The sequence below is a fragment of the Saimiri boliviensis genome, chromosome 18 (genome assembly GCF_048565385.1).
Source record: "Saimiri boliviensis isolate mSaiBol1 chromosome 18, mSaiBol1.pri, whole genome shotgun sequence".
Lineage (NCBI taxonomy): Eukaryota > Metazoa > Chordata > Mammalia > Primates > Cebidae > Saimiri > Saimiri boliviensis.
The window spans coordinates 6,861,110-6,877,148 of record NC_133466.1 but is presented as its reverse complement, the minus strand read 5'-3'; the positions used below and the strand labels follow the sequence as shown (position 1 = coordinate 6,877,148).

Genomic DNA, 16,039 nt, shown 5'->3' with positions numbered 1-16,039 from the left:
CAGGGGCACAGCAGAGGACACGTGTCCTCAAGAGGGCAGGATCGTTTGTCAAGGAAAGAAACCACTTCTCTCTAAATGAAATTGAACTCATAAGAAAGTTGTATAAATTTAAATTCCAGCTCTTGCAAAAACCATGCTCAAACTCTTCCCACCACTTCCAAACTGTGTTAGCAACAGCTTTAGTACATCTGGATGTTTCCCAATCTGGGCTGTTTCAGAGTATCCAATCTATAATTAAATACCTATCCTGTGGCAGAGGAGAAGGAAAAGCTGGGAAGCAAGGAAGAAAGAAGAAAAGGAGAAAGAAGGAAGGAAAGAGAGAGAGAGAAAGAAATAGAAGAGAAGAGAAAGGCAGAAGAAAAAAGAAAGAAAGAGAAAGAAAAAGAAAGAAAGAAAGAGAAAGAAAAAGAAAGAAAGACAAAGAAAAAGAAAGAAAGAGAAAGAAAAAGAAAGAAAGAAAGAGAAAGAAAAAGAAAGAAAAGAAAGAAAGAAAGAAAGAAAAGAGGGAGGGAGGGCAGACGAAGGGAAGACGGAAGAGCAGGAGGATTCTCATGACCAAGTTTGGGAAATGCTGCAATAAACAACGTGCACATGTTGAACACGTTTCCTTACTGCGGGGCTCCTCAGAGCCTTTAATATGCTATTGCCCATTATGACTCTCTAACCAAATGCCGAGTGCGTAGCCATTCCCTGACTTATTTTCTCCGGATGCTTATTAATAGCTCATGAGTAATTTTGCTCTGCTGACCAATTCAGGAGACATTGCTGCAGACCCCAGGTCAACAGTGATAGCCCAAAGGCCAACCTCAGCCTGCCACGTGCTTTTATATTGCCAGAAAGCTAAGAACACTTGCAACATTTTTAAATGGTTGGAAAATTTTAAAAAGAAAAAGAAAACTTTGTGACAGACGAAAATTATATAAAGTTCAGATTTCAACATCCCTTTATTTTCACTGGAATATATCTGTCTTTGTCAGCTCAGGCTACTATAACAGACTACCATCAGCTGGGCGACTTAACAAATGTTTAGATGTTTATTTCTCACAGTGCTAAAGGTTGGAAGTTTGAGTCTAGGGTGCCAGCGTGGCTGGAGTTCTGGTGAGGGCCCTATTCCGGGTTTGTAGGTGGCCGCCTTCCTGCTGTGATGAAAAAAAAAGCTCTGGTCTCTTCATCCTCTTACAAAGTCACTAATCCACCTTGGGGGGATCCACCCTCATGATCTCATTTAAACCTAATTACCTTTCGAAGGGCTTCAACACATGGATTTGAGAGGGACACACGGAGCCCACAGCAGCAGCCACGCTCATTCACTTACGTACCATCCGTGGTTGCTTTTGAGCTACAACAGCAGAGTTGAGTAGCTTGCAACAGAGCCCGTTTGTCCCTCAAACCCTAAAATATTTACAATCCGGCTCTTTACAGAAAAAGTTTGCCGACCCCTGCTCTAGACTTCCCACACAACATAGCATTAAAATATGCATTCTCCTCCTGTATTTCTTCACTGTTAACTCTTATTTCCTTAGCTCTATTCACTACTCTGCAAGCAGAAATCATGCCCTATAATTTTCTGTTTTTGGCAGATTCTGGCACGGTGCTGAGCACAAGGACAGTGCTCGAATATCTCTGTAGTGGCTTTCTTGCCAAGCATCAGGTATTTATTGGGAGGTGACATTTTTCAAAGAAGGTCATTGGAGGCACGTGGAGAATGGTCGCTTTGAGAAAATACCTCCTGGGGAAACAAAGCCACTCTGTGTTACTTAGGACAAGCAAGGACGGGTCTGCTGCAGGAGAAAAATCCCAGCCTTGAGTGAACACCGGCTTTTACGTATACAGTGGCTTGATCATTTTTCTTTTAGGAAAGAAATTTAAACTACACGATTGAATTACATGGTATATTAGCTTCAGAACATTCAACACTGTCAGCTGGGAATAACAGTAATACCCCAGTTTGTGGTGGTTTTGAAAGTTAAGTGGGGGAATGGAACGAGATAATGTAAATAAGAACCGCTTCGTCAATGGTTAAGGTGCTATATCAGCAGGTTACGCACTCCATTCTGCTCAGGCCCATCCTAGCGCTGGTGAGACCCAAGGCACGAATAAAAATGGAGGCTCACAAACCACATGCCTAAACACTGAAAAGTAATAAATCAAGTTAACGAGCTGTTCAGTTGTGTTCCAGCCACCTGCCTTGATAAATACACCTTCTAACAACCTGGAAACCCTGGTTTGAATTTAGAGGTCTTAGGCTCCCAGGACAATGCTGGAATGCGATGGTCTGGGAGGAGGTGGCCCTGTCCACGGGCTGCGTCCCGCCCGTCCTCTCTCCCTTCTCCTCCCCCTGCCCAGTTCTGTCTCACCTTCTAAGAAACAGGCGCCTGTGGCTGTGCAGCTCACGTGGCCAAATTCCATGCACTGTCCACACACACGGCCACGGCCACTTTGTTGCCAGCCCTTGGCCACTCCTTGGCTACCTCTTGGGCCTCACAGTGCACAACCAGCTGCAGGTTTGCTCTTGGGAGGGCAGATCCTGGGAAGAGGCTGTCTTTGGACCATTTCAGTGGGCCTTCCAGAGTCCCAGGTGCCAGGAGCATGGTCTAGAAGGGAAGTGAGGGTGGGGTATGTCCTCTGAACCACAGACTCCCGCACCCACGGGAGGCCAAGGCAAGGCCCTTCTCATCCAGGCCTCGGGACAGGACTGATTCTGACCTGAAGCTCCATCATCTCACTAATCATTGTGGTGACAGCAGCACCTGTGTGTCGAGTGCTCCTGCGTGACAGCCACTCCTCCGCACGCTCACACTTATGTTACTTAACAACAAAGTCTTCCCTCAACTGGGGCTGTCAAGTGGGAATCTGTTTGCATCTCGGCATGACTGTCCTGTGAAAGCCAGTTCTCACTGGCTTTGTTCCCAAGAAGGAGGATTTTCTAAGTTCCTTAGCACATGGGGCACAAGCAGAGAAACGTCAATTCAGCCAGCTTCTTCCCCGGGGTAGGAGGACTCCCTCCCATGGGAATGGCCCAGGCCGAAAGGTCAAAGGATGTTACGAACCCAGCCTGCCTCTGCCTTGCCTGGTCCAGGAGATGAAGACAGGAAAACGGAGAGCAGGAGCAAATGAAAACCTGAGCCCCTGTAGCCCACACCTCGAGGGCTGGAGCTCAGAGCCTTTAAACACATCCAGAGAGATATCTGGGAGACATGGAGATCCCAGCCGGTAGCCTGCTCTCCCAGGCACAGAGTAGAGTGAATTGGAGGTGATGGACGGAGCAGCAGCAGCTCTCTTTCAACCAGCAGAAGATACGCCTCAAAAGCACCCATCCCACAGAGGCGGCCAAGCAGAAAGAGGAAGGGAGCCTGGTGCTGGAAGATACCTCTGAGCCCCTGAACCCCAGAAAGGCTCTACACTTTACAACGTGGCTTTTGCTAAAGTCTTTTACTGGGACTCTCCCCAGCTCTCCGGCCAAAGCTTCCGAATGCAAATGACCCTTTTCCTGCTCCTGTGTGGAGAGTTTCTTTTCTGCGAAGGGACTCCTCGTCTTTGCCTTTCCTGGAGAAGGCAGCGGGAAGGCAAGCAGGTCACCAGCACCCGCCACTATACCTGGGGGAAGACGCCATCTCCGCAGGGACAGTTCTTGTGAACAAGAACAAATGCTTGAGAGTATTTCAGGAAATAAAGCTCTCATAGCCCACCCTGCCCACTGAGGCACAACCCCATTCACGGCCTTCCCCTGCCTGAGGTTTCAGGGGGCTCTTGGGGGCTGTCTTGCTAATATCGGGCCCAAGTCTGGTCAAAGGTCCAATCTCTACCTCTTGGCACAAGCTGGTTCTTTCCTCAGCTCCTCCTACCCCTGTGCCCACCAGGCGCCACCACCCCATAGATTTTTCTTTCCCATGGGGTGTACAAGGCAGCAGGGAGATCTGCCTCTGCCCAACAAGGCCCCGGCTGCCTCGGGGTGCCCCTACCAGGTGTGGGCTGAGAACGGGAGCTCCCCAAGGGCGGGCCTCTGCTCGTTCACTCACTAAGCCCTTGCTGAATGAGTGAAGGGGGTGCTTTGGAAGCTCCAGGTCTGCAGAGTCAGGAGAGAGTCTCTCTACTCCCTTGTGTTCTCAAACTCTGCCCCTCTACTTCCTGGGCGCAGGCTGGACTTCATCTCCCAGCCTCCCTGGCAGTGGAGGGTAGGCTCCTCTTGATGGAAGGGGGTGAAATCAAGGAAGCCATAGCCACGCTGGCCCATAAGAAGCTGCTACAGAAGCCTCCCTCTTCCCTTCCTCCACCACCCAGCAGGAAGCAAGGGAGCCCAGGGCACCACTGTGGACCACAGGATGAATGACATGGGCCCCTGGGTCCCTGAGCCGCTCTCTCAGTCCCACCTCTCAGAATAAAATATCCCAAATGTGGGAACTACGTGTCCTAGCAGCTGGCATCACCTTCGCCAATTCAGGCTTTAGAACAATATTGCTTTGAGTGTCTAAGAACATTTTTCCTTAAATAATCATCATCACAACTGATATTTATTGAGACCTTATGAATTTCCAGCCACTGGCCAAGTGCTTTGGCAGGATCTGATTTTTTAGAGGATGCAGGTGTGTGGTGTGGGTGTCGTCACAGCCTCCCCACATCCATTCCGGTCCTTTCCAAGCATTGCATTGTAATTACAAGGTTGGTGCTACCCTTAGCACCAAAGATGGACCCTGACTGCATGCAGGGTAGACAGTGTGTGTCCCAAGTCAGTCCCAAGAGCTCTGTTTGGACAGAGGAGGAAACACCACCTCTCTCCCCAAGTGGTAATAGGAAGATGAGAAGGCTGAATGCCCTTGGACAGCCTCTTTCAACCCGGAGGGAAGCCAACCTGAGGACAAAGCCCATTCATGATGTAGGCAGGGCAGAGGCAAAAGAACCACAGAGAAACAGAGCCTGGTACAACACCTCAAGCTCACCTTGGCAGCAGCAGTTAGGGCTCATCGAATAGTCCATGTGCTTGCTGTGTGCCGTAAGCCACTAGGGCTGCCATACCAAAGTACCCTAGACTGGGTGGGTTCTTGTCTCAGTTCTGGAGGCTAGATGTCCTTGCAGTGAGATTGGAGCCACATGACTAGGTCTGGCCACTAAATTGTAAATGACAGTGGCACGTGGCACTTCTTGGCTAAGGCAGGTAAGAGCTGGCATGCTTCCCTCTCTCCCCCTTCCATGATGCTCTTAGTAGCCCGGTGCCAGGATGAGGAAAACGAGAGGGCAGGAACGTGCACCTCTGCATCAGGAATGGAGGAGGCCCCAGCTGGCTGCACCGGATTGTCGGGGAGCAACAGGTATACATCGTGGTGTTAGGCCTCCATGCTTCGGTTGCTCACATGCTGATTAATACATCTACTATTCTTCTTTTATATATATATTTTTTTAATTGTGCTTTAGGTTCTGGGGCACATGTACAGACTGTGCAGGATTGTTGCATAGGTACATACATGGCAATGTGGTTTGCTGTCTCCGTCCCCCATCACCTACATCTGGCATTTCTCCCCATGTCATCCCTCCCCAACCTCACTACCACCCTCTGTCCCTCCCCTAGTCCCCCCAACAGACCCCAGTGTGTGATGCTCCCCTCCCTGTGTCCACGTGTTCTCATTGTTCAACACCCGCCTCTGAGTGAGAACATGCGGTGTTTGATTTTCTGTTCTTGTGTCAGTTTGCTGAGAATGATGGTTTCCAGATTCATCCATGTCCCCGCAAAGGACACGAACTCATCCTTTTTTACATCTACTAGTCTTCTAAAATCAGGACTCCTAAATTGCCAAGACCATTAAAATCCCATTATTGTCGAAGCCAGATGAAATTAGGTCATTTGTTAGTTGCAGCTGAAGGCAACTCAGCTCATACTCTGTTGTCACCTCTTTAAAATTTAGAAACTAGCCTGGTGAAGTAGAGTGACGTGCTCAAGTTCACACAGCTGATATGAGACAAAACCGAGCTTCCATAATCATGCCAGGAGTTCAGTGTGCAGTCCCTACACTACCTCCCTCACGATCATTTGGGATACATGTTTTAAAAGCAGATTAACTGGCCCCTTGAATACTGACCAGTCCATCTCCGGGTAAGAGGCCCAGGACTGTGTATTCTCATGAGCTCTCTAGTGGCTGCTGTCCATTTGGAGTTGAGAAGCTCTGGTCTAAACTGAGCACTCTTCAGGAGGTAGTGTCACATGTGTGGGGACCTGGTGAAAATAAATCCATTTGAAGTACAAACATGTTTCAGCTAGCTACTCTCCATGCTACAGTGTGTTTGCTAGTGTTTATAAACACAGTTGAGGAAAAAGTCATCCAACTTCATAGCCCATGGTCATTGACATAAACAAGGATACACTCCACTGAGTTTTACTTTTAACTATGCCATTAAGATGGCAGCGATCTTAATTGCAAGAATCAATTGCAGCTTTCATGCTGAATTTTTTCTCATATCCCCAAAACTACAAATTATGTGTTGAGCCAGAAATCATTCATTCAGAAAATATCCTATATACTAGACAGAGATACGAAAGAAAAAATGCACTGCCAAGACCGGGCGCGGTGGCTCATGCCTATAATCCCAGCACTTTGGGAGGCTGAGGCAGATGGATCACGAGGTCAAGAGATCGAGACCATCCTAGTCAACATGGTGAAACCCCATCTCTACTAAAAATACAAAAAAATTAGCTGAGCATGGTGGAGCGCGCCTGTAATCCCAGCTACTCGGGAGGGTAAGGAAGGAGAACTGCTTGAACCCAGGAGGCGGAGGTTGCGGTGAGCTGAGATCACACCATTGCGCTCCAGCCTGGGTAACAAGAGCGAAACTCCATCTCAAAAAAAAAAAAAAAGAAAAGAAAAAAGAAAAAATGCATTGCCCAAGAAAATGTGCCTATGGGTTCCTGGCATATGGATCACGATCATAGAAGATGTCAATTGCAATTGTGATACACAGCCAGTGCACTATTGCAACACAGCCAGTGCGCTACTGAGACACACAGCCAGTGCGCTATTGTGATACACAGCCAGTGCACTATTGAGACACACAGCCAGTGCGCTATTGAGACACACAGCCAGTGTGCTATTGTGACACCAGCTAGTGCGCTATTGAGACACACAGCCAGTGCGCTATTGAGACACACAGCCAGTGTGCTATTGAGACACACAGCCAGTGCGCTGTTGAGACACACAGCCAGTGTGCTATTGTGACACCAGCTAGTGCGCTATCGAGACACACAGCCGGTGCGCTATTGAGATACACAGCTAACATATGATTGCAATACACATCTGGTGCCACCCCAAGGATAGACAATGTGCATTAACCTAGAGGCACAAAGCATCTGTGAAATTTAAAAATAAGTAAACTATCAAATGCATAGGAATAAATCTAATAAAAGATGTGCAAAATCTCCTAAATCAACTCAAACATTGCTGAGAAAAATCAAAGAAGACTTAACTGGAGATATATAATAGATACATTAAAAGATAAACTATTAAGAGAAAGAAAAGGCGAGCCACAAACTGGAGGATTTGGAAATTTGTCTATCCAAGAAAGGACATATTCAGAAAATGGAAAGATATCTTGCAAACAAATCAGAAAGGACATAAGCCTCAAATGCACAAATCGACATCGACAGGTAACAGTTTCAGTTATACAAGGTGAGTATGTTCTGGAGACCTGCTATACAACATAGCACCGACAGCTCACAGCACTGTATTGCACACTTTACAGTATATTAAAAGGACAAAACCTTAGGTTAAATGTTCTCAACACACACACACACACACACACACACACACACACACACACAACACCACAAAGAGATTTTTGGAGGTGATGGATATGCTTAGCACCTTGATGGGGGTGATGACATCCTGGGCATATGCATCTGTCCAAACTCATCCAAATGTACACATTATATACAATTTTTGTGTATCAACTATATATCAATAAAGCTTTTCAAAATGGTCCAAAAATAGACATACACAAAAATAAAGATCATACATACAGTCAACTGTTCTTACCATCCATGTCTCAGACTTGCCGGGAAGACAGATGGGTAGGGGAAGAAACAGTAACGCTGATTCATTCATCCTGGGCCTCTTCTGGATTTGCTATCCAAACAATACATGCTGGACTTGCAAGCTGCACCGGAAAGCCTGGCAAGGGAAGGGAAGAAAGAAACACGCTTGGACAAAACCTCAGTGGCCAAGTCGAGATTCTGAGCCGTATGCATGTCTTTGTGTGGGTTGAAATCTATTTTCTCTGGGTTCAACGGATTATTATAACACCCAAAGTTTTCCAAAAAACGTCAGACAAGGTTACCACAGCAATTAAGCTGTCTGCCATCTGCAAGAGGCTTGGCTTAAGGTTTACTGAAGTTAAACATGTTTTGAAAAGAAAAAATTAAGGCTGTCGATGTTTTGCCTATCAGTCATGCTCAGCAACATTAGGCCTTGGAGACTCTTAAGGGAGAGTTGTTCTCCCTCAAGGAATAGTTTAGCATTGGCATGCTGAAATTTCAGAACCCAAGGAATATTTCAAAAATAAATTATGCCTTGAGAACCACTGCACCTAATCTTGGAATTGGCAGAGTTAAAACTTTGCTAAGACGTTCAGCCAAGCAATTGAGATTAACACTCTTTATCGCCTTCCCAAATGGCAAGTTATTTTAAAAAAAAAAAAAAAAAAGACCTGAATGTTAACAGAATTTCACATTCTTGCTCCACTCTTTCTTTAAAGCAAATAAGTGTCTAAAATAATGACAGTAAAACCTATGGTTTAAAATTCTGAGGAGTGTCTGCAAAGTCTTGTAAAATTCTGAGGAGTGTCTGCAAAGCCAGATTTTCTGGCCGAACCAAAGCTTTCCTGAGAAAAGGAGGAGGAGGAGGAGGATAATGTGCCTGGAAATATTATCATTTTTTCCAGTTGCCCATCTTTAGCCCAGGGTTACTTTTTATTCTTTCTTGAGAAAAAAAATGTTTCTTGAGGGAAAAAAAGCATAGTTCGATTTTATTCTCTGAACAAGGGGCAGGGGAGAGCCAACGTCATTTTTCTCCGGGAATGAATGGTAGGAGGCCTTCTCATTTTAAGGCAGTGCTGTACTGGCAAACCAGCTCTGCGGGAGGAAAAACAAAATCCTCATTTGTAGCATCTGCCAATTTCCAAAGTGTAAATATTCCCACCATGGCTAATTTGAAGTTCTCAGTCGTTTAACAACCAGATCTCAAAATTTCCAAATATTCAACAATCCTTTCTCAGAAACTAGCTTCAACTTACCACTCCACTGAAGAGAATGATTATTATTGCCCATGACATGTTTTATTCATCCAATATATAAAAACAACTTTACCTGGCACTGGAATCCAAGAGAAAAGACAGATGACAGAAAAGGGCTCTTCCATTCAGAATCTTACAGTTTAACAGGCAGGGAAAATACACAGTAAAGTCCTCTAGGAACACAGCTGCGTATGCTGTCTGTTTGGATAATTCTCCTCCCTTCTGGGCACAGCCTTTTAAGACAGTCCAGATAATGCCAGGCACTGGGGTAGGGGAGGGGTGACACGTTAGTATGGAACAGAGATGACGTGGATATACAGGGAAGCTCTTATGGATCCATGAGAATGTCGCTTGCAATAGGAGTTACAAGTCACTTTTTTTGCTGCAAAGCTAAACACTAGGTCTACTGGATACAAGACATAAGGAAGCTGACTTCTGTTCAACATAAGAAAACGGTTTTTATTTTTTTGTTTTGAGACGGAGTCTTGCTCTGTCACCCAGGCTGGAGTGCAATGGCGCAATCTCAGCTCACTGCCACCTCTGCCTCCCAGGTTCAAGCAATTCTCCTGCCTTAGCCTCCCAAACAGCTGGGGTTATAGGCACCCACCACCATGGCTCATGTCTGTATCTTTAGTAGAGGCGGGGTTTCACCATGTTGGCCAGGCTGGTCTCAAACTCCTAACCTCCAATGATCCACCCACCTCAGCCTCTCAAAGTGCTGGGATTATAGAAGTGAGCCACTGCAACTGGCCAAGAAAACGTTCTCCAGAAAAAAAAAAAAAAAAATGTGCTGTCAGAGGAGATAAGACCATGAGAAGAATAATAACCTCTTACAACATTTCTACCAGATTATTTCTTATCGATTCTTTTGTCCAATTCTCACATGCCCTCATGGTACAGGCACTGGCCACCCCTTTATAGTGAGGAAACTGAGGAACGGGGCAGGCAAAAAACTAACTTCTCTGCAGTCTTTACAGCAGTAGGAGGACTCAAACCAGGTCTCCTCATTCAAGTAGGTTTTTTTTCCCCTCTCCCAAACTGATTCAGAATGTGCCCTGGATTTCAGTATGTTCCTTGAAAGAGGAACACCCGGTTAGCCGAAGTACATTCTTCTGCCAGTAACACCCAGACCAGGCAGTGCAATGGGGCTTGAACTGGACATGGGAAACCACTCTGTGCTACTTGAGATTTCTAGAGAATGGTCCGGTGTATATTAAAGAGTGTTCTCTTGAAGATGGTCATAGTGACCTAGCTAATTTCTGAGAGGAACATTAAGAGTCAGTAAGTGACTTGCATAAACCACCGTGGATGTAACTATGACAGGCACAAGAAGGGACAGATGAGTCTGCCAGCGACAGTTTGGAACACGATTATGCCACTCTTGGGAAGATGTCATGGCAGATACTCTGTATATTCAGCTACAATTCACCAAAAAGTCATTCACAAAGATCTTAGAACACAACTCTCAGGGGAATAATGATTTCTTCTCTGAGGGATAATGAAGGGTCATTGCAGATTCAATGAGTTCCCAGAGCAAGGCAAACATTCCTCCACCATAACATGGCCCATCACAGACCACTCGGCCACCTGCATCCCAAGGTTTGCTCTTAACCCAGGACACAGTGAGATGCTGGGCTTGGACCCATCGACATTGAATGCATTTTCATGAGTCACTATCATTTTGTAGATATAAATTGCCCTCTGCAAACCATCAGACCTGAAAATGAGAAGGCTTTCAGGTAGTGGTTTTTAGCTGCCAAAGGCACCCGCAGGTGGGGTGACAGTGCAAATGTCAGATGCCCCCGGGAGTAAACCCTGAACCCAAAATGCATCAGGCCAGCTCAGCCACGTGGTCACTTCCACAGGTCTGTCCTCCTCTCCCCACGCTGCCAACCCCCTGTGTGTGTTGGGAGGCACAGCCTCCCTTGAGAGGTGGACATTCCAAGCCAGTGAGTGCCACAGCCAGGCTTGCCAACCTCAGCGCAGCCCCCTGGCAGGAGCTGTCACTCTAAACACCATGCTTGGGATGGGACCTGCCCCGGCACTCCACCTGCAGCCTGGGAGGTAGTGTTTCCACCCAAGGGCTGAGTGTTCAATGACTGTCTTGTCCTTCCAATGATAGCAGACAACCCTGCAGCTTGGGGAGCTCTGGGACCTTTGTGGGTGGAAAACGAAACCTCGCTTTGAAGGTATTGAACAGCCTCCAAATAACTCGGCAGGAACCAGCCCAGAAAACCAGAATGTTTTCTGTGCACACATCGTGTGACCCACAACCAGCTCCCAGGGGAAGTGAGAAACCCACACCACACTTTGCCCCAGGATGATGTTTTCCATGTCTCTGGTTTGGGGCATCTGGAGATGATCCCTCTGGTGCCTTGCTCGCTGAGGACAATGCAGCAGGAATGAGCCACCCATGCAGGCCAATATGCCATCAACCAATCCCAATATTATTCCTAGTCTCCACCCTCACCAGAAGTGATGAGTTCCAGCCCCTGGGGAGCAGGAGAGCTGTCAGAACATTGCCAGGCTTTATGGGGAGTTGCGGCAGCTTTCCATGAGCCTTACCCCAACTCAGGACTCCAGCAGGGCTGCACTGTGTGTTTCCTGGGGAGGTCTCGAACGAGCTCAGTGCTTCTCCTGCAAGGAGCTGGACCCGGGCTCAGGATGCTGTGACCTCAGCCCTCCAGGTCCAGGTGCAAGAGCCCAGCCCTGGAGTCGACTGTGGATTTTGCATGTACAGCACAGCTTCATGGGGAGCTCTGGGCCCCTCACGCACAACCTGCCTGCCCAGGGTCCTTCCTGTCCCCAACTCTCTTGGTGGTTGATGCCAAAGACAAGGGCTGGGGATGAAGGACAAAGGCCACATGCACCTCCCCTTCACACACCACATTAGGCCTAATGGAATCTCCTCCTCCTTCAAGTTATCTTCTCTTCCATGCAGCTCTTCCCAGTCCCCAGAGACACTGGTCCTGGGACCATTGCATACTTCCAGTACAATCAGGCATTTATTGCAAAGCTCACCATGCAAAGCTCACCACGCAAACCTCGCCATGCAAAGCTCGCCACACAAAACTCGCCACGCAAAGCTCGCCACGCAAAGCTGGCCATGCAAAGCTCGCCATGCAAAACTCACCATGCAAAGCTCACCACACAAAGCTCACCATGCAAAACTCACCATGCAAAGCTTGCCCCACCGGATAGCCTCCGAAGGCCCTCATTTCTCAACACACAGCTCCTGGCTGGGCGCCACATCGACCCAGAATCCTTCCTGGAACTTTGAACGCAGATTTTTCTTGAATCCTCAGTAATCCCCATCCTGCTGCTGTTAGGACAGAACCGTGGAGTCATGAGCAGCAGATGAAAGGGCCTCCCCTGTCCTGGTTCTGTGCTGCAGTGTGGGATGAGCCAGCCTCGTGACCTGTCCTGCATGTCAAAGACAGCGTCTCCCTTCTCATCCTGCCCTCCCCTCAGCACCACAAAATAAGCAAGGCCCAGAAGAGGAGTCCAGATGCCTTCTGGCTGTCCCATGTTCACATGGACGCTGCGTAAGGATATTAAGTACATCTCAGAACACAAGAAGCCATGGGTGAGACTCGTGCTTTGTTCAAATTGCTGTGTGATGTCCACATAAAATGGAAAACAAGTAGGAGTTGCCAACTCCCTAACAGGATCCCCTCCCCACCCCACGGAGATAAAACAAGCAACAACAGAAGTGGCTGGACCGACGAGCCTCCTCATCAGCTGACAAAACAGCTGTGAGGGACCCAGGAGTGTCGCTGGATGTATCAGGCCATTCTTGCATTGCTGTAAAGAAATACCTAAGTCTGGGTAATTTATAAAGAAAAGAGGTGGAACTGGTCCTGGTTCCAGTACAAGCATGGCACCGGGCATCTGCTCAGCTTCTGGGGAGGCCTCAGGGAGCTTTTACTCATAGCAGAAGGCAAAGCGAGAGCAGGCACGTCCCATGGCCAGAGAGGAGCAATCTCTGAGCATGTCCCATGGCTCAGAGAGGAGCAAATGGAGAGGTGCCACGCACTTTTAAGCAACCAGATCTCCCAAGCACTCACCATCACAAGGACTAAGCCAGGGGGATGGCGCTAAACCACTCATGAGAAATCTGTCCCTGTGATCCAACCACCTCCCACCAGGCTCCACCCCCAACAGTGAGGATTACAATTCAACACGACATCCAAACTACACTGCTACGGGTGGTGTGCACAGCAGGGAGGGAAGGCAGTGTGGATGCGGAAGTCCCAGCAGGGTCTCGGAAGGGACTGGGAAGGCCCGTTCTCTCCCGCAGGAGCAGCCAGGACAGACCCAGCCTGGATGGCAAGTAGCAGACACCTCCCAGTTCCAGTTATACTCACATCGCTGAGCCAAAGACCACAGGCTGGGCAGGGACCTCAGGGTCCACAGGACCCCATAAAAGAGAAGGTGAGAAGGAAACAACCTTTGTGTGCACCCACAACCCTGAGGCCTGGGCCAGCATCCGGGCCAGCCCTGCCAGGGGGAGGGGGCTTCAGCGCCAGCCAGGGTGACTCCCAGTAGCTCTGGAGCCAGGCCCTGGTGGATCCCTGAGCAAAGGCTGCCCTCCCGAGCCCTAGCCAGCGAAATGGTTGGAGGGTGGCTTCCCTACAGAAACACCTGGAAGGAAAGGCGATTGGGGGAGGGGGACTGGTGGGCCCTGCACACACTAGAACCTGCCGTCTTCCTGAAACTCACCCAAGGGACCCCAAATTAGGCCTAGTGTTTTGCCCAATACCGAAGGAGACAACTCCAGCTACATCCATCAATCATCCCAGCAGAATCGTAGTCAAGCCCACAGGAAGGTGACCAGGAGCCCAGTCCCTAGTGAGGTGAAAGAGCCATGGAAGCACCTTCTCCCAAGGAAACAGAACCATGCCGGGGCAGCGAACATCCATGGTGAATACAAAGTACACTCCCAGTGCAGTAACAGAGGATTTTGGAAACCCAAAGCAGGAACAAACAGAAAGAAGAAACAATTGCCGATACTAGATATGAAACAGAATTGATGAAATAAAGGACAGGAGGGATGGGCTGAGAAGCAGGACAGACCCACTGAAGAGTGCACTGGGGGGCCGGGTGAGGTGGCTCACCCTGTAATCCCAGCACTGTGGGAGGCCAAGGCATGTGGATCATCTGAGGTCAGGAGTTTGAGACCAGCCTGCCCAACATGGTGAAACCCTGTCTCTACTAAAAATACAGAAATTAGCCAGGTGTGGTGCAAGCTCTGTAATCCTACCTACTCAGGAGGCCGAGGCAGTAGAATTGCTTGAACCCAGGAGGCAGAGGTTGCAGTGAGCCGAGATCGCACCACTGCACTCCAGCCTGGGTGACAGAGTGAGACTCCGTCTCAAAAAAAAAAAGAGAGAGAGAAAGAAACATCAGAGCAAGCTCACTCTCTACCATGACCCTCTGCCTCCCACGTTCAAGCGAGAAGAGGAGGTTGCAGTGAGCTGAGATCGTGCCATTGCACTCTAGCCTGGGTGACAGAGCAAGATTCCATCTCAAGAAAAAAAAACTAGAGGTCCCGGGTCAGGAAGGGAGGAGAAGCAGAAAGGGCAGAACAGTCAGGAGAGGCGGAGAACAGGAGGGGCGGCGACAGCTCCCCGAAGGGAGAGAGAAGCAGAAAAGTGGCACAGGGAAGATGTCACTCAAGAAACAACGACTGAGTCCCAGCTACTCGGGAGGCTGAGGCAGGAGAATCGCTTGAACCCAGCAGGTGGAGGTTGCGGGGAACCGAGACCAGCCTGGGTAACAAGAGCGAAACTCCTTCTCAAAAAAAAAAAAAGAAAGAAAGAAAGAAAAGAAAAGAAACTGACTGAAAATCTCCCAAAACTAAAATTAAAAAGTCACATGCATTTATAAGCCCTCAGACTGACAGGATTCACAGGGCACGGAACAGGACAGGCTGAACCCACACCAGCCAGGCAGCAGGAAGCCAAGAGTGAAGAAAAACGTGAACCAGGACCTCTTCCAGGAGAAAAAGTCGATGACCTGCTGGATTCGTCTCCTAGGTCTGCCGGAGCAAAGTGTGGCACTACAAATGGGTGACTTAAAACAACAGAAATTTACTCTGTCATGATTCTGGAGGCTATGAGTCCAAAATCCAGATGCCGGCAGACTGTGCTGTCTCGGAAGGCTCTAGGAGAGAGTCCATTCCATGCCCCTCTCGTGGCTTCTGGTTTTACCAGTGTCTTCAGCTCATAGACACAACACTCCATTTCTGTCTCCATGCTCATGCGGGTTTCTCCCTGTGGGTCTGTGTCTCCTGTGTCTCTTCCCCTCCTCTTAGAAGAACACCAATGTGTTGGATTCGGGACCAGCCTACTTCAGTAGGGCCTCATCTCTTAACTAATTACATCTGCAACTTAGAAATGCCTAGTTCCAAAGGCATTCGGATTTCGACATCCTCTTAGAGGACACAGTTCAGACCACAACATCTACAAAAGAATAAAAATAAGATTCTATCAGGCTTTTTTATAACAACGCAAGCAAACTATGTATCATACCTCAAATATTTTTGAAAAAAAGCATTTAACTTAAAACAGTTGCATCTAGTTAGATTATTATTTAACACAAAAAAGTAATAGCTTTGGGCTCATATAGATGGTTTCAAAGAATTTGTTCCACAAAGTGCTGTTTGAGAAAATTCTTAAAGGGTTTACTCTGGCAGGAAGGAAAAAAAAAAACCCCAAGAAAGTGATGTAAGTAAGGATCAGTATAAAGTTAGCAAAATAAAGTT

The 16,039-nt window shown here is 48.0% G+C and overlaps 1 protein-coding gene across 3 annotated transcripts in view; it reads right to left on the bottom strand.

Annotated features, from left to right (window-relative positions):
- PSMG1 (proteasome assembly chaperone 1) overlaps positions 1-16,039 on the bottom strand; it is a 107,660-nt gene that overhangs the window by 46,864 nt on the left and 44,757 nt on the right. The window contains exons 7-8 of one of the 3 annotated variants that reach the window (XR_012514840.1): positions 12,449-12,595; positions 8,019-8,153 (exon numbers count right to left, since the gene is read on the bottom strand). Coding sequence is in view for 1 of the 3 variants with exons in the window: in XM_074389272.1 (XP_074245373.1) it covers positions 15,666-15,737 (72 nt within the window). In the remaining 2 variants the exon portion in view is untranslated. The other 2 variants (XR_012514839.1, XM_074389272.1) reach the window with 2 other exon arrangements.